The sequence below is a fragment of the Talaromyces proteolyticus genome (assembly GCF_021365285.1).
Source record: "Talaromyces proteolyticus strain PMI_201 chromosome Unknown BGW36scaffold_4, whole genome shotgun sequence".
Lineage (NCBI taxonomy): Eukaryota > Fungi > Ascomycota > Eurotiomycetes > Eurotiales > Trichocomaceae > Talaromyces > Talaromyces proteolyticus.
In genome coordinates, this window is record NW_025764280.1 from 2152733 (window position 1) to 2177389 (window position 24657).

The 24657-nt window shown below is 45.9% G+C and overlaps 5 protein-coding genes across 5 annotated transcripts; 3 read left to right on the top strand and 2 right to left on the bottom strand.

Moving 5' to 3' along the window:
- Positions 1-90: 90 nt before the first annotated feature.
- Positions 91-7611, bottom strand: BGW36DRAFT_292921 (putative 1-phosphatidylinositol-3-phosphate 5-kinase; the record flags this gene model as incomplete). Its single annotated transcript, XM_046210946.1, has 2 exons — positions 91-223; positions 281-7611. The coding sequence occupies 2 exons, from the start codon at positions 7609-7611 to the stop codon at positions 91-93; spliced, it is 7464 nt and encodes a 2487-aa protein (XP_046074561.1).
- A 1256-nt stretch (positions 7612-8867) lies between these two features.
- Positions 8868-12155, top strand: BGW36DRAFT_425660 (uncharacterized protein; the record flags this gene model as incomplete). The annotated part of the gene is made up of 1 exon (XM_046220146.1): positions 8868-12155. One exon carries the CDS (start codon positions 8868-8870, stop codon positions 12153-12155), a length of 3288 nt encoding a protein of 1095 aa, XP_046074562.1.
- Positions 12156-14968: 2813 nt separating this feature from the next.
- Positions 14969-16869, top strand: BGW36DRAFT_357497 (ferric reductase NAD binding domain-containing protein; the record flags this gene model as incomplete). Its single annotated transcript, XM_046213881.1, has 5 exons — positions 14969-15195; positions 15253-15385; positions 15442-15461; positions 15520-15815; positions 15875-16869. 5 exons carry the CDS (start codon positions 14969-14971, stop codon positions 16867-16869), a joined length of 1671 nt encoding a protein of 556 aa, XP_046074563.1.
- A 2135-nt stretch (positions 16870-19004) lies between these two features.
- BGW36DRAFT_291067 (endo beta 1,4 glucanase) lies at positions 19005-20120 on the top strand (the record flags this gene model as incomplete). The annotated part of the gene is made up of 5 exons (XM_046210812.1): positions 19005-19070; positions 19126-19278; positions 19330-19394; positions 19443-19540; positions 19591-20120. 5 exons carry the CDS (start codon positions 19005-19007, stop codon positions 20118-20120), a joined length of 912 nt encoding a protein of 303 aa, XP_046074564.1.
- Positions 20121-21340: 1220 nt separating this feature from the next.
- On the bottom strand, positions 21341-22710 carry BGW36DRAFT_292773 (putative peptidase; the record flags this gene model as incomplete). The annotated part of the gene is made up of 3 exons (XM_046210930.1): positions 21341-21750; positions 21806-22200; positions 22253-22710. 3 exons carry the CDS (start codon positions 22708-22710, stop codon positions 21341-21343), a joined length of 1263 nt encoding a protein of 420 aa, XP_046074565.1.
- Between the last annotated feature and the right edge of the window lie 1947 nt (positions 22711-24657).

Sequence of the window (24657 nt, forward strand, 5' to 3'; positions counted from 1 at the left end):
TCAAATCTGGGTATCGTAAAGTCTTTGTATCATTGTCACATCACATAAAAAACAAATGAAATGAATACCGAATCCTGTAATCCATGTACATTATTCATTATTCACGGGAGTCACTAGCAGGTCGCTGTTCTCTGTATCGATGGGTATTGGCGTTTGCATATGGGAGAGGTGATTCTCAATGCGGCGACTGTCTAAGTATGTTGATTGGAATTGATGCCAGCAACTTGGGGCGATTTAGCAATTTGGACTTTAGAACAAAATAGGAAAAAGAAAGGCTTACTTAGGTGCATGGAGGACGTATCTAGCCATTGCTTCTCTGAATCGACTCTTGTACTCCTTCGGACTTGTCACAGTCGGTCTGTTCTTACCGCCGCCGGCAAAGCCACGATCTTTAATCCAGGATTCAAGCTTCTTGTCCCAGGTATACGTTCTAATGCAGTCAATAATTCCAACGACAAGTTCCTTGCGAGGCTCGTCAATTGCGATCATCAGGGAATAGTCCATGACGTTTTGTCGACCAAGGAACAAGGTGTCATTCCATACGCTCTGGCTGAGTAGCTTCTTTGAATGCTCGCGAGTGAATAATGGTGTCTCGTAGATAAAATCAACCATGTTCTCGTCAAGAAGCACCTCATCGCGCTCTCCAGTACTTTGCACCTTGCGATTCCGCATCGACCCCTTGAGATCGAAGATACGGGTGGGTTCTCGATCATAAAACAAGTTTTCCATGAGAAGCAAAAACCAGTTGAATTCAACGCCTGTAGCAGGATTCTTTATAATGACCTGGTAGAACCCACACATCTTTGCAATGGCCGACGGAAGTTCGTGGAATAATGCCTCAGACATAATTTGGAAGTAGGCTGGAGCAAACTTGAGGAATGCTTGTGTTTCGATCTGAGATAATGATTTCAGGACAAAGCGATCGTCGAGTGTTTTGAGAAAGAGTGACTTTGTCTTTCCGCCTTTGGAGTCCCATTTGGCGCATCGAGAAAGAGATTCAACGATACGATCTGCTACACCACACTTCCTTCGCAGGGCATCGAATTGTTCGGCGTAAAATACTTTGCACAGCATTTTGGCTTGACCTTCTTGAAATTGATATTTCAAATGTGTGCCCGTGGGCCTAAGAAGAGCATGTTCAACGCTGACTTCGTCCCGTGCTTTCACCTCTACATTCGGAGACATCTGCTGCTTGTCCTCCTGATTGTAATGCGCCTGAATACTTGCAAGTTTGCTTTTATAGTCGGCGGAATCCAACGCAAATGCAATCAAGGAGGTCGGTTCGTCTTCGCGGACGATAATGTCACAATCAGCGAAAACATGATCCGATACTTTCAAGGGGTAGTCTAGAGGCTGCCAGCCGCTTGCAGACCGTTCAGCCCAGAAGTTCGTCAACATCTTTACCAATGTATTCCGTTCATGCTTGGGAAGCTCTTTCAAATCGATCTCGTCATCAATTTTCATGGATTCTTCAGGTGATTCTGCGACGGCTATACTATGATCCTCATCACTTGGCGTCTCCTCAGTTTCGAAGGAGTTCTCAGTCGTGTTGTTCTGTTCTGGCTCCGGAGAAGTTGAAGTGGTATTATCAGCAGGACCATCCTTGCTGATATTCGTATCCGTTCTGAAAATCTCATCACTATCCCTAGCAGCAGTTTCTAATGGCAACTGTGACTTCCCAGAGAGCAGTTCTTCTCCTTCACCAGAAGGTTCCCGCTCCTCGACAGCTTCACGAACATTTTTGTAAACCTCCACAGTGGCTTTCGAGGATGTCATGGGGTATGCACGTGAATGCTTGCTCTTGGCGGCTCGCTGTAATCGTTCGCGCTGTCTTTCTTTTTCGAACTCCCTGCTTAGCTGTTCGAAGTGACGAGCTAAACTGGATACACGCGGGCTCTTCTTTTTGCTTGGAATTGAGCGGGGGATTAATGAATGGCCCGCGGGAACTTTCCCGGACTTCAATGCACCTAAACCAAGACGATCAGACAATTTTTTATCACCAGTCTTGTATTTGTCAATCGCAGGTGGGCTAGGCAAAGGACTGGGAACTTTGCTCGAGTTGCTGAAACCTGATTTCAACGCAGCCATTGGCCCTGAGTTGCCCTTCTCTCGTAAAGTCTGGAGAGGTTGTGAATATGCCCGGTGCAGAGGAGGCGACCTGGCTTTGCCATTCCGACGTGAGTTACTCTCGGTGAATCTAGGAATATTGGAAGTGTTAGGTATTGGCTGAGGGCTAGATGCACTGCCCCGGCGGCTTGAGCTTTTCTTTGCAGGTCGAGGATGATCGAGTAGTTCAGGAGATGGAGTAAGTCTGTCCGAACATACTGAGGGTGTACCGGCTCGTGAGGCAGAATCACCATTTGCAGATGCAAGATCATGATCACCAGACATAGCATTCGAAACCGCGAGATCCAGATGTTGTACTTCTTCCTGGTTGGCCACGCTTGTATGAGAACCAGGATCATTCCTTGAAGCAATTTCGGGAATATATTCCGGCGACTCGTTTCGCTTTAATTTTGTTCCGCCTTCGTCGATTTTACCAGAATGCTCCTCAACAACCGAAACAAGTACGTCTTGTGCTTTTTCTGGTGACAAAGTCATTCGACGTACAGATCTCGGGCGTGGGGATTTCTCGTCTAGTTCCTCAAGGTCTTGCTCAGTGGGAGTTGTTGAAACATCCTCAGAAGATGTCAAAGATGTGACAGAAACATCCTTATCAAGAAAGATCTTTTTGAGTTGCAATGAAGCCAACCTTCTGATATCCTTTTCTGACGGGAAGAAATTTTTCTCAAATTCAGCAAAGCAGGTGTCCCATTCAACAACCTTTTCTTGGACAGCTCTGAGAACTTCATTCAGCGGGATAACTTCCCAATAATGAGAATTCGTGTATTTATCCTGTAGGTGCTTGACTAAGCTTGCGTGATCTTCATTGGCCTTTTTGACGAGCATTTCGGTTTCTTTCCTGCATTCTTCGACTTTTTCAGGCAGAACACTCTCAGCATTTATAAGCTTGAGGCGGGCCTTCACAGAGCCCATGAACTTGGAGATTCGGTGCTCAAATTTGTTGTAAACTTCATTTCGGAGGCGCAGGTCATTGTCGACTTTCCAGGTCACTCGCGCACGTGGAACAATTATTTCCAGTAGAGTGATAGCATCATAGTGAATCCGAATAGCCATGTCTTTGAATCCAAAATATCGCAAGTAATCGCGATGGATGTCATGAGAACAAACTCCAGCTCTTGCGCGAAGATCTCTGCTCCAGAAGGACAGTTCAAGATACTTGCCAAACGAGTATCTCCAACTGCTTTCGGACATAGGAATAACCTGGGTCTCGTTCCCGCATATTTTACAACAACTCCACATGAGTATTCTGTCTTGCAAGCCACGTAGCTTCGATGGATACGGCTGCACAAATATGCTAATCTGGGCCTCACCATGAACATATTGGCGATGATGTTCACACATACGCTTTTCGCATCCGTTCACGTTACACACTGAGTTTGCTTCTAAGCACAAGTCTTCAACATATTGGCCTAAAGTGCAATCCGCTTCAAATACGTGATCGTCACCTTCGTGTTCATTGTAAAAGTCCAAGGCAAAGATATCGGGCCCAGAACAAGGAATAGAAGTCGTAGTGCAAACTAAGCTGTAAAGCACTACTATATTCTGGTGAGCGAATGGATCAAATAAATTCTTGTTTCCTGAAAGATAAGCCTCCCACTGCCGTTTTTGAGTTTGGTAGTTGTGCATAGCCCTGTCAAATTCTGCATCGTGTACCGCTCGCAGAACTTCCTTCACCTTTTCTGAAGCATTTCCCGGGTCTTGATGAACCATTTCAGGTGTGATCAGCATGAACTTTTGAGATTTGCTCTTTTCATCTGACACGTGCTCCATTGGATCACGGTCACGTAGACTTTTTAGATAGGATAATCGGCGTTCTAACTCCCGGGCCCTCATGAGTAGATATGGAGCCTCAAATTTCACACATGGGGAGGCTGAAAGAATTTTTGTCTCGTGCTTCTCAACCATATCTTCGTAGTAAGTGGGCATTGGAACATCATCGGGTACGTCGGTTGCAACAGTTGCACGAGTAAGACCGGCTGTGCCGTCTCGAGTAGATCCGTCGCCCATAGTTGGCTGAGCAGAATCCCTATGAGTTGTAGAGTGTTCGCTTGATGGCAATCCCTTGAGTACCAAGCTTTTCTCACCAGTGTTAACTTTCTTCTTGCTAACCTCCTCGGTTGTCGGTAACTTTGCAAACTCATCTCTCATCAAACAGGTTTCCAATTTCAAATTATAGACCACATAGACCATGAATTCAGTGATCCGCTTCACTCTAGACAAAACATCATTGTCTGCACCACGTAAGACTATAGTGCAGCCAAGTTCCTCCGGGCAGCCTGATATGTACATATACGTTTTCCTTCGACCTCCAAAAACGTAAGTTTTCAAGTCGAAGCTGTCACAGTGCCCCGTATGAGCTGGCGTTGTGACTAGTTTATCCATAGAGGTTATTATCTTTGTCTGTGTGCATCTTGAGACAGCTTCGAGGACAGATGGTTTCACATTGTATGCAGTCGCAATATTGGACTTCTCGAGAAGTTCGAGGGCAAGCCCTGAGACGCTTTTCTCAACAAGAAGTAAGCTAGGTCGCAATGCTGCAATCCTGCTGACTAGATTTTCGAGAAACTCTCGTTCTTGTCGGATCACTGGTTCAAGACTCATAAAATGTTGTTGATGACGGGCATATTCAATCGCAAAGGTAATAATCAAAATGTTGGGATGAGATATACTGCGGGGCATGCTTTTCAGGGCTAGATTTTTGGTGAAAACCAAGCCAGAAACATATGATGTATCCCCAGGACGCCCCCCCGGTATCCTTTTGAGCTTCACGTAATGACGAATGTCCATATCATCACCGCCTTGCACATCTGGGTCAACCTCATCCGTGGCCTTTAACAAGATCGGCAGCAGCGCCGTCTCCCAACTGTTTGAGTGGGGAATGGAGAAGTCCTTCAAAAGCTGTCGAAGCAGCTTACGAACATGATCTAAGCTCACTCGATTCAATTCAATAGCGGGCGCACTAGATCCCCTCATGGATGAACTCCTTGTCATCTTGAAGCCACTGCCCGATGTGGGTACGGCGGCATGAGCAGTATTCGGTGTAGGATGTTCATGAAACAATAAAGCATTGTCCTTAGTAACACGCGGTATGGGGCGTTGGTGGGCGCTACTTGCAATGCTAAGATTACGGCGTCGAGAATTGCGTGGGAGATTCACGGCTTTGGAGCTGCTGATACTAACATCATCTGCTTCACGCATGGAGCCAGGGCCATTTATCGTACTGCGGTCGCTGAAACGAGATCGGCTTTTCTTTACTGCTGCAAGAAACCCACCAAACGAGGCCTTCTCATGGTCATTGCTTTTGGCCAAATTGTTGTCGGATACGACTGAAAGTAAATTGGGCTGTTCGTCTCCACTGGATGCATCGTCCGATAGATATTGAGCCAGGTCAGGGTCAATAATGCTGTCCCTGTGAAAAGCTGGCAGCCGAGTATTTTGGTTTGTATCGTCCAAATGGCGCCGTTGAAACGGAGCACGGTCTTCATGGGAGGTCTTGAAGCCTCTTAAAAGTTGCTGTCGCGAGTGATGTCGTTTGTGGCTTATTGAATGACTTCGAAGGCTTGCAGATGATCTAAGTGACCTAGAAGATGTTGGACGAGTCAGCGGCCGTTCTGGGCCAATCTCTAGAACAGCAGATCGTCGATTTCCACTTTCTGCCATGCGCCTTGTTGCTGGGATGGCCATAGTAGGGGTTTTGATCACATGTTCCATCGATTGAGAGATAATAGAAGATGTATCGTCATCCTCCTCAGCGTGAGCGCGGTTGGTCACAGCTCCGTTGAAATCAAAGCTAGCAGCATCAGCGTTGGCAACTACTGGACTTTGCTCGATATCCGATAGATCTGAAGAATCAAATTCGCGTGAGTTGATCATATCTTCACAAGGTTTGCAAACCCTGATGGAGCCGCCTTGACCAAAAAGTGTCCCCGGTATGAGTGTTGTGCACTTGGAATCGAAAATTTGGCCGCATGTGCGGCAATGATGTTTTCGTCGAAACGTGGTAAACGGCTCTCCGCATAAAAAGCAGTCCTTAGCATTTTCATCTCGCATCCAGAATTCTCTGCTCAACAGTTTACTCTTTAGCTGAGAAAAGGCGCCATGCTGATTATCTTCGACCTTATTCATAGCTCTGCTTCGAAAGGACTGATTTGTAGATTGCTCAATCACGGCTGAGCGAGTAGTAGCCGTTTCGCTTGATGATGCCCTAGACATCACATAACCCGGCAATCGACCTGTGCTAACCCGTGTGACGAGTTTGTCTCGAGGTTTATCAAATGAGGAAGTTGAAGATATTGAAGGCCTTGATCCGTGGTCTCCTATAGAAGCAGACGTTGCTAGAGTGGTGGAGGTGCGCCCATCGGGGAGGGATATATCGTCATTTGAACCTTGCGTCAAACTATTACTAGCGGACGTTGGGGCTGTAGATTCATCAGCATTGAGGGAGCTCGAAGAGGTTGTAATCATGTTTCCTTGCACAGAATTTGCTTCGTGGTCGCTGTTTTGTATTTCTTTGGCCTTCCGAGTGGTGGTTGCTACAGACGTGTCTAATTCGGGAAGATCGCGATGATCATGTAGTTCCGATACAGGCTTCTTCTGTTTATCCAAGTTTGGTGTATCATTTCCGGTCTTTGTATTGTGATATGGATCAGGCAATGTTTGACCATCTCGAAAGTTATTGTGCGATTTCCCAGTCAACACAGGCGAAAAGGATCGTTGACTTGAAAAAGCAGTCGCATTTCCACTGATTGAAGATCGCAGAGAGTCTTCACTTCTCTCTGTGACGCTAGGCTCCACAACCAGCGGCTGTGTTCCGCTAGAGTTGACGTTGAGAGGGCCATCTCGGAGTGCATTAATATTGACTTCTGTCACCTCAGGGTCTGCCACTTTCGTGAGCGGTGGCACAGGCGATTTTACAGCGGGCGTAGATGCCACAGATGCTTTTGATGACACACTTGCCGGCTTTGAAGCAAGCTTATTGTTTTTGGTTCCAGGGCCGTTGTTGAAAGTATCTGTGATGGGAGAAAAGGCGCTCACTGATGGCGATTGAACCTTAGAGACCTGACCTGAAGTTGTCTGAGAGCCCTGCGCGTAACCAATGTTTGCAGAATTATTCTCTGCCACAGCTACTTTATTGGAAACGTCCGGTGACGGTCCTTCAGATCCCCGACCACCATTACTCATCACATCTTTGACACCGCCAACAGATGCTCGTAATCGACTGTAGAGTCCGCTAAGACCTCCATGAGGATCATTTGCGATGCTGTTGTTCTCGGCAGCTGACGAAGGAACTGGTGGGTTCGTGAACTCGTTGAAAACGGTAAGAGAGTCAGATTGATAGGCAGCCGAATGGATTTGATCCAGAGCTTCGTTCAATGTTTCGCGCTCGGCTTGAGTTGACAAAGAAGCACGAGAGCCACGTCTGCCCAGAGGCAGGAATATCGACGATGCTGATGGACTCACCGGCTCTGCAGCTTTGAGAGAAGTCATTCTGAATGACTGGCGGAAGCCTATGTGTTAGCGTTCTTGACAAAGCAAGGTCATTCTGGTGGCTTCGTATCAAGGTACGGGCGCGTTATTTGTTCAGCTCTTTAACATGCAGGAACTTCGGGGTGAGAAAGTCTTTCCAGGAAGAAACGAGAAATGTCAGCACAGGAAGCCCGCAACTTTGCAGCCTGACTAATTTCTTGTTGATGCGGAGTTGCCTTGATCGACGGGCCTGGCCGCCCAACGATGATGTGGTGCATGTGATGACGTGGGGTGGCGCGTGAATGGTGTGGCTTGCCACTGCCGACGCGAAAGGTGTGGCTAAGCCTGCCATATCTCCTGTTTCGGTTTAGTTAAAAATCACGCGTCCAACTGACAAACAGACGAAACCCGATTTAATGTATGACTGCAAGTTCAGTCTGGTCGCCTAGCTGGTGTTGTATGTTATGTGAAATTACATCCTGAACTGATGTGTCACTAATTTGCTAGCAAGGGATAATGACGATTGGCACAGTCCAGTGTTTTACGTGCTAGGGGAAGCTGATCCTTTCATGATCCTTCCTAATATTCGACTTCTTGGCCATCACCTTATGCCGGATATCAGGATCTACCCAAACTTGCGCAGTACGTGCACTGGAGGGTCTCGAAACGGTGATTACTCGTATTTCATTTTTGGCCTATTGTAGGCTTTTGTCATTTACAAATTCATTTCCCCTCATGCATTTCGCATTTCGCCTTGCTATTGCTATGTCGCATCCAAATCGAGCGCAAATTAACTGATCAAACTTGCTCTAGGACATAGAACCCTATAACTCGAGGGCAAAAATTGCGGTATTACGCCCAGGTTGACCAGAAAAGATCCTTCCGATTTCTCGCAATAACCGTTAGCTACAACCGACCTTCAGTTTCTCCTGACCCCGCAACCAATAAGTCGGATATCCAGTTTTGGTTTCGCAAACGGCCGTATTGTTTATAAATTTATTACCGCAAGCAGGACCTGTGCAGATTCCTGGAAGAGGGCTATTTTAAGTGCCGGTGCTCGCTGAGGATCTGATATTGTAGTCGCACCGCTCCAGAATACACTCTGTTGACCAAATTCGAGAGAAATATGACGAGATTCATGGATACAACTTGAAGTATTACACAAATTTGGAGGATTCTTGTTCTGAAAATTTTTGAATATGACCATGGAGGATTTCAAGCCTGAGGAGAATTAAATACGAGTGATCATTGTAAAGGCTGGGCTTATACTGCACACAATGACGCCTGCAAACTCCAAGCGCAAGAGAGGCATGAATCAAGCTATTGATGAGGCGAGAATTCATAAGGTTCTGGAAAATCAACGTGGATACATCGGTGATCACGAGAGCCTTGCGCATTATGGGGCCCACCCATCTCCGTCCAACTCTATAAAGTCCCAGGACCTGGATATCATACGAAGTTCTCCTCCTTTTTTCGAATCACAAGAAGTTCTAGCAACTCAGTTCCCTCCTCAAGGCCTCAAAAGGCGGTCTTCAACCGATTCTGTACGGTCCCAAGAAGGAGATGTAGCAAAGCCATCTCTCGCTCCATCTGAATCACAGGAAATAATGGCAACACAGCTGCCTCCACAAAAGTCACCAAGTTATATAGCGAGACCTCCCATTACCGATGCTTTCAACAATAGAAAGTCCCTTTTACAGCATCTTAAAAACCCCAATATTCAACGCAACGAGCAGATATCTCGATACCCGGCTCCTGTTACGGTCACAAAACGAGGACTTGCTATTGAGGCTCTCCTTAACCCCAGAGTTGATACCAAATTAAGCGGGGGCTATTTACCCGCCGAAAATTCGGCTGAAACTCCAGTGTTAGAAGTCAAGGATTCTACCAGTTCTTCGCAACCACAAGTGAGCCCGAGAAGGAGCCCTCTTCTCCCTTTGCCATCAAAACTCAATTCACCTCATTCCCCTCGAAATAGGGGAGTAATACAATCTAGAGAACGCTCTAAGTCGCAATCAGATATTATTAATAGACCCCGCCGTATAGAGGACCAGCCCACGCCTACCGAAGTCCCTGCCGAATCATACCACACCAAATCAATTGAAGTTACACGTCAACCGCATATACCTGGCTCTGATCCATGGAATGGTATGACTAAGATTAGGCGGAAGGATGTAAAAATCCCCAAAGATCAGGAGGACCTCTTTAATGGTTCTGAATGTTGGATACCTGCGAATGTAGGCCATCCTACCCCCCACGGCCACGTTCCTCCGGCACTGCTCCAGGAGTGGAACAGGAGGATGTCATGCAAAAACGTGGTAAATCCGTCGCCTGAAAGACTAGAAACACCATCGGCACAAGTGCTGGACGATTTACCACCCCTTTCTCAATCAGGGCTACAGCTAGAAGACGAAAGCGGATCGGAGGTAGAAAGGGCAGCCTCGTGGAGTGTAAGCCCACCCAGACACATTGGGGCTGCCAACCACCCTGAGATTCTGCCGCCTGACAGCAGCCCCGTTGGGCAAAAGAGGTTCCGGGTTACCAAAAGCACTCCAACTCAGAAGAAGCGTCCCAAAACCAACATCAGCAACCATACTAATAATCATGATGTTGAGAAAAGCTCCTCTCCAGCATCTCCAGAAATATCTCAAAATGATGTTATTCAGGAACCAATCATCGCTGATGATGGCCAAGATGTTGTCGTTGATTCTTCAATATACCCTTCTCTCGGCGAAAACCCAATATCAGTTGAACTGGAGAGGCCTGTAATTACCGACACGGATGATGAGTCGGACATGGAAGTTTCCATCCCATATGCATTGGGTGCAAGCGTTCAAGAGGATATTGCCAGCCAAGTTGAGCAATCACAGACCGTCGATCCAGACTCCTCAAATCCGAGTTGTGCCCCTCCTGACAGGGTTCAGATATTGAACACGCAGTCGTCTAGCATTAATCGTGCTAAACAAAGGTCAAACAAAGCTGGCGCTACACCTCTATCTTTGGTGGCTCCAAGTAGTTCATCTGACGTCAAGTCACCTTCACAGACTACTGCGAATTCGGTGGGAAGCCAGGAGAAAAATTCTTCGTTGCTATATGAAGAGAACTTGGCACTCACGCGTGGGACTATTGTGGCAGATTCACAAAACAGTAGCGGCGACACCCACCAGTCCAGTCATTCTTCTCATCAAGACGGTCAACGCGTCCTAGATATTGTTCCCGATAGTTCCATACCCTCAATACGACTCCAAACGCAAGAGGACTTTCACTATGATGAGACGCATAACGAGGATATACAAAATAGTTTCCTGGATTCGGTTGCTGTGACTCCTTCAATTACTTTGAAGCGAAGCGCAGAAAACCTAGGATTTTGTGGAGAAAGTCCATCGAAACGGTTTAAGAACGATCATAACAAACTCAATATCGCACCTGTGAAACAAATTACGGTCGTTGCGGAGACCAAACATGTGTTCAAAGACAAGCACAGGGATACCTTTGATACCACACCCGACGGACCCCTGAGGGTGTTTGAAATGTTCAAGAAAACATATCCGATCTATAATGGCGACTTTGGCCATTTCAAAAGTCTCTGCAACAAATTGCAATCCCTGCGTGGCACCGAATTACTACGACATTACTTCTGTTGGGATGACTTTATTCTTAAACACATTATAGACTACGGCAATTATGTGCAAACATGCGTTGCGGCTGGTAAGAACTGGGAGGACTACGAAGTATACTTTTGCGCCAATTTCACAAAACCCTCGTTCAAGAAGCGAAGTTTGGTACCTCACACGCTAGACGCTGTCGTTTTGGAGCCCAGGACTATATCAATAAAAACCCCCGTGGTTGATATAGAGACAGAGGCTAGTTGTGGTCGCCCAAAGAAACCTCCCCAAGTCTCACAGGCGTCGGCTATGGTGGATATCGGCATTCAAGCCAGCTTAGTGGATCAGGATATGACCCCTGCCACTTCTGATACTACATTTACGGTTCGCAAGTCAACCCGAATAGTCTTTGAAAGCCCGCCCGATCGTCCAGAGACCACCGATGATATGTATACGGTGAACAGAGGGACGCAAATTAATTTGGAAATCCCAATGCCCCTAGAGCATGAGAGTATGGTTATTGACGAGACACAACAGTCTTTGCAGGCTGAAAGTGATGGGTCGGAAGGCGAAATCGATGATGAAATGGACGCCGAGCGTCACGAAACCGCAAGCCAGGAACTTGGGAATGAGCCAGAAGACGATGTTGGTCACAGTTACATTTCGAAAGCTGAATTGGTAGCAAACATTCAGCGAGAGGATCGAGAAGCTGTCCAAGATTTGTTCAACACACTGCTACCGCAACCTCCTGCAGATCCGTTCATCCGCGAAGTTGACACTCCGTTTAGAAGCTGGGCTCGCGCTGATCAAAATGTGGTGTCTGAGCGCCGTCGACGTGGTGGCTGGCCGGTGCCATGCGATAAGGATGGAAATATCCTGGTTACACATTATCCTCGTGTTGGCGGGAGGGGAAACAGAAGGTCGATTCGAAAAAAATCCAGGTCTGCAGTCAACTATTGATTCTTCAGATGGGAATCGTCAGAAACCGGCGAGACACACGAGCCTGGTGGTTGATTTGAGATACTACCTACCTAATCTAGCATTATAGTTTAGCTTCGCATATGCATTGTCTATAGTCGCCATTAATGGTAACAAGCTTCACATTTAAACCAGATCATCACCTTCAAAATTGTATATAGCTGGATAGGATGATATCGTTTCAGCGCTTACAAATGTCCAGTTAACGGTCAAGTATAGGAGTGATAAATACGTCTTTGCATGATTCTTTCTCTGTGTCTGATGAAATATCCCAAATGTCACCATGGTAGCTATTTCTAAAGTCGGTCGCTTTATGTATCTAACTGGATTTGGAAGACATGGTCGTGCATTAATCCGTATTCTGTACAGGTTGGTCATAAGTAATGAGACGATATGGAATTAATAATTTCTACTGAGCAACATTGTGGCAGGTTCCATTGCACCGTGGTCCTCACATGAACCATTGTTTTGTTTCATCAAGAAAGACGCAATTCCTAATTATCTAATGTTGCATCCACCTTACCCAAACTCCATGCGAGAAACGGGAACATTCTTAGTCGTAGAAGATAAGGTCAATGGGATCAACCCCATCCCTTGAGGCCAATCCACTGGCGCCGGCAGCTCACAGAAGTGCATTTCCCGAGAATGGTCTGGCGCCGGCAATGTAAAATCTGGACACAAGATGATATAACATTAAAAGCTGCGCCGTCGCTAGCCTGACTCCAGATGACTGGTGTAGTATTCTCGGCTCCACCCCGATAACTAACCGCCCACTAAGTGTCGTCGGCTTGGAGGGCTGTTATCTTTCGACTACCGACATTTAAGCCTTCAGTGTCAATAGGTGTGGCAGGGGGCCAGGAGGTACGTACCGCCAGGAACATGGATTACTCAGATATTTGAAAGCAAAAAAATCCTACTCGTTTTATTGATTAGGGCAGGTATCTCATCACCCAGCGGATTGATCTGCAAGGATCAACCCGAGCAGCCAATCAGAGCAGTGAAGATAAACTTTGCGTATTACCCTGAGTCTGTGGCACAAGGCACGAGGGTTACATTGCTGTATGTTTTTGTGAGAAACGTAAGGCTAGGTGGGTACTATTCGAGACTCGCGTGCTTGGGTCAATTTGTTTGACTTTACACTAAACTATTATGGCGACTCAACTATTATAGCAACTCCTCTCTATACAATATAGAAGTAGTATGGCATTAGTCTTGGCATCGTAAGATGTATGAAATCCTGCGGCCTGCAGCCCTAGGGCTTCCAACTAATGTTGTATTGGATCCTTTTACGCCCCTACAATGGACACCATGCGCCCCAATCGGCTGTATCACTCAAAGGATGCTGATGGGAGTGGCCGGAGCGTAATCTGTAACCCAAATCACGCTGCCAATTAATATTTCAATATCAAAGTAAGTAAATGACAATACGTTGAATCTCATAATCCGACCCATATCACGAACAAGGCGGTGGCACCTAAACTTCATAGCTAAGAGGATCGGTAATAGTCCGCGGGTTGGACCCGAATCGGGAGTGCCCTACTATTGGTTCAGATGTTATGGTCCACAAATATCTTCAACGTTTCAGAACGACTATTCATATATCGAGTATATTGCTGGCTCTACATAACCTTGGGAATCACCGATTAGGATCATCTGTTAGTCTGACGTCGCAGCAAGAGTAAGCGACGTAGTTATCTTTTATAGCTACATGTACACAAATTGACATGAATTTATAATCTCGTTATGGATTAACCTTGTACATATAGGTCTTCTGTAGGCAGCAGTATTAAACATGATATGTCATCACAACGACCTTACTAAACAAAATTAGATAGTTGTGAAAGTAAGAATATAAGGTTATAGGAAAAGGAAACTGCGCCACAGTAATCCGTAAGCTCATGACGCCAGCTGAATTGGGTTGGATTGGCATGGCGAGCGAAATGCCTGTTAACGTGCTTATTGATATACTTAGGAATCATGCAAATGATGTCAAGTAAAGCTACATGTAGTTCTTTGAAAACTGATTTAAATGCCCCCACAAATTTGTATACATTCTTTGTTCTAGTTGAAAAAAAAACCATGGCAACTATGCAAAAAAACTAAATTTCAATATTTGTAGTACTAGTTATGGGTTTTTATCCAGTAGTAGATCAATCCTTTTCCTGGGAATCACAAGGAGTAAATTAAAATTACGAATAAGGATACCTATCTATTTCTATATAAGAATTTAATCAGCATATAGGATACCAAGTTTCCATGATTCCTATGGGGGTTGCTGCCATTTGCTTCCAACTAAGTAATTAGGCTAGCACAACGTAGCATGATAGTATTACAATTGATCTACATTTTGAGAAACGTGGCCTCGTTTCCCTTTTAGCAGGGAGATCCTTACAGACCTGTCAAGCCAACGGACCTAAAATCTAATCCTGGCCCCTCCAATGGCTTCTAAATCTAGCATACCCAAACTTTCCTCAATTAGGCAGCTTAATACACATGGTAAAAACCGGTTTTCAAAACCTCAGCCAACAATATATGATATGAAACGCTCATGGCCTACCGCCAAACTTTATAGAGCATATAAGTAATTATCCCGAGAGTGGTTGTATTACTCACGTAGTCTTAGCAAACTATCGGCCTATCCGATGTCAGTCTAATTTTTCTTTAGTGGAAGTCCCCAGGAAGAGAAGTCGCCCTTATAAGGCACAGAGACCCCTCCTTCGCTCCATATTATATATGTACCAAACCCAAGTGAATACAGACAGCAAACACTGGTCTTCTGTAGCCATTTAATCATGATGACAGGCCAAAGCCCAGCCGTCATTACTACTGGCTTGATGAAGCGCGCATGGTCTAAACCAGAAGGTCCTGACCCGAACCTTGCGCAAGCCAAATACTTTGCAGCAGCCTTCTCAGCCATTGCTGGTCTTTTTATCATCTTCCGTTTAACAAGAAAACTATACATCAACCACAGAAGAAACAACGGCCATGAATCGTCGGAAAACTCGCTAGTGAAAGGCGTGAGGTATGTCGATGACGAGCTTAACTCGTGAAGACAACCTGCTAACGCAACCTTTCTTAGGTCTGTCTATGAAGTTTCAACGTCTAAACTCATATTTGGATATAATGGTGGCCTTGTGCTCCTATACCTTGCATATTGGGCTATCAACGTCGTATTATACCTCACGAACGTTTCTTTAAATAATTTACACGCTGTATGCCGATATTTCTAATTACCCAATACTCTTGTCTCAGCACTAACTAAGAATAGGTCGGAAGCCGTCTAGGATGGTGTGTTTACAAGACCTTTCTACTCATAGTTACATACATCTTACGCTAATTCTTCTAGGATGGCCGTCCTTAACCTGGTAATAGTCATATTCCTCAGCCTCAAGCATACTCCTCTCGCGCTCTTATCAGTCAGTAGCTACGAGAAGCTATTACCTCTCCACAAAGTTGCCGGATACACCACCATCATCGCCGCATGGGCCCACGGAATTTTAAATTTCAAATATTTCTCTGACTTGGGGCTTCTCAATGCAGTTGTCGAGGAAGATGGACTCCTTGCTGGTGTGCTAGGTATCATTGGCTTTGCTGTCATTGGTATTTCTACGTTTCCGTGGCTTATGAAAGGTGGCTATGAGGGTAGATATTTCTTTTCTAATAAGTATAGAAAACAATTCGAATAGCTGACTCAAAATTAGTGTTTTACGTGCTGCACTTCCTTCTCACGTTGTTCGTCATTATCGTCATCGGCCTTCATAAAAGCATAATAGCTGAAAAGGTCCTCATCGTTATACTTTTGATAGCTTCAATGACATTCGTCGACCGAGCCCTTCGATTCGGCAAACTAGTCTACTATTCGTTCGGAAACTATGCAACACTAACAGCCCTACCAGGCGGGGCAACTCGCGTACGACTGCATTGCTCAATAAATGCAAAGCAAGCCTCACACGCATACCTCTGGATACCTTCCATCCGCCTCATCCAAACCCACCCTTTCACGCTCGTCTCAACGAACCCCGTTGAATTTGTTGTTCGAGAACATGATGGTTTTACAAGAGATTTACACAGAAAGGCGCAACAAGTTGGGCCCGAGGCTAAACTACGCGTCTCGCTCAACGGTCCTTACGGGGCACCAACAGAGGACTTTACGGCGTACGATGACGTGGTTCTTGTCGCTGGTGGGAGTGGTGGGAGTTTCACGTTCCCGGTGGCATTAGACCTTGTTCGACGACGACAGCAAGCGAAAGAGGACAAGCAGGCTAGGATTAGAATTGTATGGGCTGTAAGGACCAAAGACGCGTTGAACTGGTATCGGTATGAGCTCGAGGAACTCATCTCGTCTGGTATCGTGGAAGTAAAGCTTTACATGAGCATGCTCCAGGGTACGAGTAGCTCCAATAATTCAGTTCCCAGCAGCTCTGCATCATCAAGACCGAATCTTCAAGATGCTGAGAAGAGGAATCATGGTAACAGTTTTCTGGGTGTCAAGATCGAAGAGGGTAGACCAGACCTTGACTCCCTACTGAACGACTTTATTGACGAGGCTGGCCCGAGTCGGAGAGTTATTGTTGGAGCCTGCGGGCCGCGTAGTTTCATGAATATTGTGCACGCTCATGCATCGCGGAATGCCGGAAATGGAGAGGGAGCTGTGGTTACATACTATAATGAGGTATATCTATTCATTATTTGGTGATTTGATAGTATAAGTGCTAACGTGGGTATTATAGGAATTCGGATGGTGATTGTTTATTGAAGTTGATATGATTTGTATTCATTTTACATACGAACTCGATTATCTATGCTGCTTTTGTAAATTGGCGTGCGTAATTTTCTTAAAGGGCCTTCTATCATTTCATAACCAATGACATCACAATAATAGCAATTTCTAGTTACTCATGACTTTCACAACTCGTAGATAGAAATAGACTTTTCTGAACTAGCGAGCTTTCCCAGTATTCCACATCTGACAAGATTAATTGATGGTACACAAACGAATAAAAAAAATTCATACTTATTTGGTGATCACTACTTTCAATTTCAAGTAAGGTAGTTCAGCCATTGCATCAAAGACATTACCCATCTCGGGATATGACCCAAAATCTATATAATCCAACTATTTCAAATGTTTCCTTCATTACACCATTGTATAACCCCACAGAAAGCCAGTAGTGTACAGTCGTGACGTTTGAATTAGGCCTGTGCGCTCTACCCCTTTCGGCAAGTCTACGAACAACCAACTTGCCAATGCCGTCTGTCGGTAGATCGCCATTATTTAAGCACGAAGGAAGCCAAAATAGCTTCAAATTTCTTTCCGATAATTTACAGCCACATATGTCATTAGTTAATCCCGCATATCCGAAACGTTGAGACGCATGATTGTGGCGTCCGGGGAATCGGGGTATAGCGTAGCTTGGACAACTACATTTTCTACAAATGCGTCTGTATGTAGGTTTGGGTTATTCAATCAAAGGTGTTATTCGAATGACAAATATTATTTAATGATTTGATTCCGCTTTTATACAGGAAGCGAAGTAATTCCTTTTTCTTTAATACCTATTTATTATATCACTGCGCTGATCTGATTTCATAAATGTAGATAGTTCATATACAATGTCCCTCCTACACAATCAAAACCACGTCCATCAATATAACACAATAATAGATTTATCCCAACTACGTAAATCTTTTCCAATTCCATACCGATATCTTCTAGCAGGTTTCAGTTAACGATGTTTCATCGACATTGAACCAACTTCCCAAACCTAAAACTCCAATCTCTTAACCCTCCGCATCCAAGAGCTCAATATCACCAAACAAATTCTCACATCCATTTCATACCCAAACAATCACGGCCTTATCCCGATCCCAAACCAGAAATTATGGTTTCTACCCCGTGCAGATCATTACCAAACCTTCAAAGTAACACCGGACGAGCCGCGTGGCGCTCCAAAACCAGGCTACGATCAAACAAGCTTATTTCGGCGGGGTAATGGAATCTGTGAAATTCAGTATCAAAGATAACGCCTCAATACTTGATAGGAATAGTTTCGCGTTTTAGCTCAGGCTAGTTGCCTTGGGGGCTTGGGCTGGAGAGTAAATGCCGAAATTCCGCTAAGCGAGATTTGTTGTTTCCCTCTCACATAAATACTGTATAAACGAGAAATTAATGAATCTGAAATAGGTCATAAGGGTGGATTTATCTCGTTATAGGGTATGGAACATCATTCTATTAGGTTAGTCTATCTTTCACACATGGCCGGGTTTAAGGTGCGACAATAGTATGCTCAAATAGAAATCCACAGAGTAGAGAAATGGATGTACCTGCATAAGTTTACCGGATAAGTTTTAATTATTCATTCCATATAGCAACCTCATCGGCTTCGGGGAGTACCGCCCCTACGTTTCATCTTTCTACTATACTAGTTTACATGTCACGAATGACTGCACTAGTAATCCCGCTATTCTCAGCCTTTGCTTTTTTGGTATATTAGTTGGGTCCAAATATACTTAAACAAATATATAATATTGTGTGTTATTCCTGCAATTAAAGTCTTGGTGTTTGGTAATGGATATAAAGTTTATAAACTGGCGTGTTCCTTTGTCAATTGTGATAGCTTTATTTCTCAGAGACCACAAAAACGAAGAGAAGGTTTAGAATTGTCATCGATTAAACAATATTCAAAATGAAAGCACAGACTCTCGCTGTCCTTCTCTCCGTCTCGGGCATTGCCCTCGGCGCTCCAGGACGGGTGAAGAAGCGCTCTGGATTTCAATGTACATCTCCCACACTCTGAAAAGGCCGGCGATGATCAACTAACACTGGATCCGATGATAGGGTTCGGTGCAAATGAATCCGGCGCAGAGTTTGGCCAGACGTCGATTCCCGGAGTCGAGGTACCCATCAACCTGCTGTTCGATTCAAATCGAGACACTGATGAGTTGGTCTTAGGGAACTGACTATACTTTCGCCAGCACGACCGCTATTCAAACCCTCATCGACGCTGGAATGAATATCTTCCGAGTGCCGTTCTTGATGGAACGCATGGTTCCGAATTCGCTGACGGGGTCAATTGATTCTGCCTATTTTTCGGGGTATAGTAATGTAAGCCAGAAGCGAATGTACGTGGTTTGATGGCTGTTCTAATATGTGCAGGTTATCAATTACATCACCAGCAAGGGCGCTTATGCAGTGGTTGACCCTCACAATTTCGGTCGATAGTAAGTACACAGGGTTTCATAAGTGCGAATGTTTGCTGATTGTGTCAGTAACGGCAACATCATCAGCTCGACCTCCGATTTTGGCGCGTTCTGGAAGACCGTCGCATCGCAGTTCAGCAACAACTCCAAAGTCATCTTCGACACGAGTACGCACCCTCTCGTCCTTTTCTCATCGCGAATCAAGCTAACCGATTAGACAACGAATACCACGACATGGACGAATCCCTCGTCGTCTCACTCAACCAAGCTGCCATCGACGCCATCCGCAGCACCGGCGCAACAAGCCAATACATCTTCGCCGAAGGCAACTCATACACCGGCGCCTGGACGTGGGCATCCGTCAACGACGACATGAAGAGCCTAACGGACTCGTCCAACAAACTCATCTACGAGATGCACCAGTACCTCGACTCCGACGGGTCGGGGACATCGGCGACCTGCGTAAACAGCACGATCGGGCAGAACAGGGTTGAGGCTGCGACTGCGTGGCTGAAGGATAATCACAAAATCGGGTTTTTGGGTGAGTTTGCTGGAGGCGCGAATAGTGTTTGTGAGAGCGCAGTGACCGGCATGCTCGACTATTTGCAGCAGAATTCGGATGTGTGGTTGGGTGCATCGTGGTGGGCGGCGGGGCCCTGGTGGGGGGATTATATTTACTCGATTGAGCCGCCGAGTGGTGTTGCGTATGAGAGTTATATGTCGGTTTTGAAGCCGTATTTCCCTTGATTTACATTGACTGTGGTGGGGTGGGGTGGATGTCAATGTGTCCCAGCCCTCTTGTCGTGTCACTCTTGTCGGCTGCTGTGCAGTTCAATTCGTGTACATTTCCATGATATTCTCGTTCCTTTTTCCTTTTGTCTTATCAGTCTTCAAAAAAGAAAAGAAAAGAAGGGTCAATCTGATACCCGATGTCATACCTAAGCTTGCCTTGAACAATCCGACGCTAAGCCGCTCTCAGCCTCCTACATATCAGAATAATCTCCGCCCAAACCATGGTGCGACAAATCTAAAATAAGGATAATCATAATATTTTAGTACAAAGTTACTAAGATGAATACCGATCAGTGGTTCGGCCAAGTGTTCTTTATAGCCGTCAGGGGTCAAACTCGGATATATGACAATAATGTTAGTTCCGCTTGGACATCACATACATCAATCGATATGTACCCCGTCATGAAATCATATCAACAGGTCTTTGTATCGCCCAGGCTTGGCTAGACGGATGTGAAATTTGTCAATAGGCTTGGACTGTTATTCTCCGAAGTCAGTAATAGGAGCCCATCTTATAGTTATAAAGATCGTCATTTGTGCGACAGTGAAACCTATTCTAACAGGCCCTACGACGTATACTTCTACGAAGCTGCATATAGCAAGACGAGAAAGAATATTCTTAAAATGATATATGATAAAGCTGCATCTCAGTCATCTGCATCCGTTCAGTAATATAACATGACATGCACCTTGCACCCGTTCATAATATAATGACAAACACGCGTTTCAATCCTAACAATCGATAGGAGATTGAAATAGAAATCCCCGTTTTAATGCCCAAACTAGAATCAACGCCATTGATGACCAATCTAGCAACTGCAATATTGGTATGCCAGCATCCAACGACTTACACATAGAAAAATCGGTCAGAGAGGTGACAATGATAAAAAAAGAAAAAAGGTATCCCAGTCTAGGAATATACACGCTTTCAGCGCTGGTAAAGAAAGTGGCTGTCGAGCCAGGTCGAATGTAATGAAGCGAGAGAAGAAATCCATGGTATATTAATCAAATAGCCGACACCATAACCCAGCAAGTTAACCAGTCGTGATGAATATATAAAATTCGGGTATGTCGGGATCGTAGATCGATGGAGGACGAATCGGTCATGGTGTATATATATAATATCGAATAAGAGAAGCTGTCAGAGGGAGGTTGTGACAGGCAGATCGCTACTGTTATCGGCGACCATCTGGGCCTGTATTTTCGCTTCCACTCTGCTGCCTGGGATGGACCCATTGCGCGGCATCTTCGTCTTGTGTGAGAGGTGTTTTTTGCTCGTCTCCCCGGATGAGCCGCGACGAGCCTGGAAATAGCGCTGTGATCTCTGCTGCTAGTGCAGTTGTGGTGAACATGCGCAGCTCTCGCTCTTCCCGCTCATCCTCTTTTCGCAATCGCCGCAGTTCTTGTTCGGAAAGTTTCTCGCGCCGTAATCTTCTGATCTCGTAGATTCCCCATAATAGCACATCCTCGGGAACTCGATTTCGCTTCGCGCCGTGTTTGGAAGCATTGCGAACGTAGCGGCGAGTCACGTCGGTGGCTCCATCGATAGAAAATGCAATGCAATAAGAAAGTTTCCAACCCCAGCCTAGTCAATGTTAGACAAATCAAATCCGGGATTTGGAACTAAACTGTAGACTCACCTTCTGTGTAGAGGCGGGGCTTATCCCACATGCCTTCACAAGCGTCGACGTGCACCCACCTCCTTTGGTGTTCCGAATACACCTCAGTCCAAACATGGTCCTCCGAATTCCACACCCATCGGACTCGGCTCCCTAATGCTCGGCAAAGCATAGTGAAGCAGTTGGCCCACTCGCCTCCTCGACCGCATCGGGTCTGCAGGAGTTGCCAGACATCCGAGTAACGTGGGAATCGCTCCAAGGTACCACAGCCCGAACACTTGTAACCTTCCACTCGCGTAGCACCTCGTGCAGTTTCATCCGGGGTGGGAGGGACCATTCCGTAAGCGATGGTGGGCATGAAACATCGGGAACATTGCGGATTGTTCACCCAAGTGAAGAAAGAGTTCTTGAACCATCTAGCAGAGCGTTAGCATCGTCTCACATCCAGCCGGCCGGTAGTAAACTTACTTTAGTAACGACTGAATGACGAAATCTTGGTATCCCCATTGCGGCTTCTTCCCGACACTTGCACTCTGCGCCTGGTGGATTTGGTGGTCGTCATCGGCCTCGGCATACAATCGATCCAGTGGGATCACGGTCAGAGCCTCATCCAACAGGCCTGGGTTCTCGTATTTTGTCGGGGTTACAGACAGCACACGGAGTAGATTGCAAAACTTGACCGACGCAGTTTCTTGCGGATGTTGTGGCATAATAGGCAGACGTCGAGCGGCGGGCGACAGTGTGGATAGATGCGAGGATTGTGACGGGGCCGGAGACCCTGTGCGCGAATTGTTCTGTGACTGTTGCTGGAAATCATTGAATCTCTTGCTTCGCATCAAATTCTCGAAATCCTTAGAGAGCTCGGCGACATCCAAGTTGCTCGCTGTTGCTGGGGCGCGAGGAGCCCGCTGCGGCTTTTCGGCCATGGCGATCAGATCGAGACTGGGCGGGCGCGCGATTGCAGGTATCTGTTGTTGCGGGAGATGGGATCTATCTCCTCGCCCTGGTGGTTGAGATACCGGTAGGTCTCCTGTTCTGCTGAAGAGACAAACTGCACGGCACAGCCCTCGGCTCCGGCTATGGCTCCGTCGCCACTCGTAGCGCTAGGGATGGTCTGTCTAGTCGGCGGTCGCACAGGCGATGAAGTTGACAGCAAGCCGACGACGGGCAGTGATGAGGTTGTTCAGAGTTGAAGGAGCTGGCGGCATGAGCTGGAGAGAAATTAAGAAGAAGCAGCAGGGCCAGCGCACAGAGGAGGCAGACGTACACCCGGACGTGGTTCGGTGGGTTCTATTACGAAGCCTGCTCCTGGTTGCTCCTTCCGGCACCCAGCGCCAAGACCTGCGACTGCCCTAATTATAGCCTTCCTCCCTTCCCACTCACCACTCTACTACATATTCTTCTACTTCTATATTCATGTATAAATGTGTAAATATATAAATATAAATACATATATATATTTGTATGTACATAAGCTTGCTACATATTCATTCTGCCATTCTACACTCTCTCCATATTTGATACGTGTCTGACAGCGCTGAGTGTTCCCGTAACAGGACATAATGAAATTGCAGAACACGCAAGCAAGTCAGGCTCCGTGGCCGAGAGCGTCGTCAGCGCGCACTCGCGGGCCAATCACGCGGCTTGCCGGCACCAAGGCCGCGCGTGTCCCGCCCCGACGGCTCTCCAGCCTCGCGTCCATTCGGCGCTGCGGCACATGCCTGGGCTTGGCACGCTAAAATTCGAATGGTTTGACTTTTGCTTCGCTGTACTGCTGCTTGTTATGCCTTGCGACCGCTCCCTTTATTATATCGACACAAAGACATGTCAATGAGAGTATCTCGGTATGATGCGTCTTTCGCTTTCACGGTCTCCGGGCGCACTCGAGTGAAATACGCTATACCCGAAACTACCGGTATCCACAGGGCTTGGCGATCTTCTCCACCTGATCATCCCCCAGTTCACACGCCGTTCTTCTATGCATTCAGGTACTGGGAAGTAGTCTCTGAAGTCGCAATGTATGCACCTACAGACTCAAATGGCTTGGTCAATCTCATGCCTGCTCGGCTGCTTGTGTAACCTGTCCCTGCAGCTGTCCAGAAGCCACATATGGGCAGATTATTCCACCATTCATTCAGTCGCTGTTGAGCATGTTCTCTCGGCTGTGCGCAGTGCATTAATAACGTTATCTATTATCTGTATAGTTTTGCGCCTTGGCACTGCCAATGCCAATAATTAGCCCGATGATTATTAGATGGAGCCGCATTTGTCGAAGTGTTGGCTGTTGGACCTTGGCAGGGTATGCGTAAGCCACTATATAATAAGCATCGCCAAGCATATATAGTGACACCACCGGATTACGTATATATTTGTAATGTGGTTCAGTGGATGGACTCATTACATGTACATGCACATGCACATATATTCAGTATTGCCACGTATATAATCCAGATGCATCCCATGACTTGTTAAATATTAACTAGCTCAACATCTAAATTATCACCACGCCATTACGAGGAGGACTACGTAGTTGCATATTTAACCTTCAATTAATATATGATTAATGAACTGCGTTACGAATCAATCAGAGAAGGCGCATTCCATTCATCACCACCTATGTACTAATATGTAGTCATCAAATATGACATTGCACATGACAACGACTGGAGGACGCGCAATCAGAAAATAACAGTCGATTTATAGTCCCTAGTGGTATATTCAAATTGGTTAGATACTACGGCAATGAGATAAGTAGTAGTAAAATATCTTCTTTATACCGAACCTTTTCCCTATAGATATGTATATACACCAATTTATGTCTGACTATACCATAAATAACTACGGTTTGGTCCTAGTATCACTAAGCAGTTTAG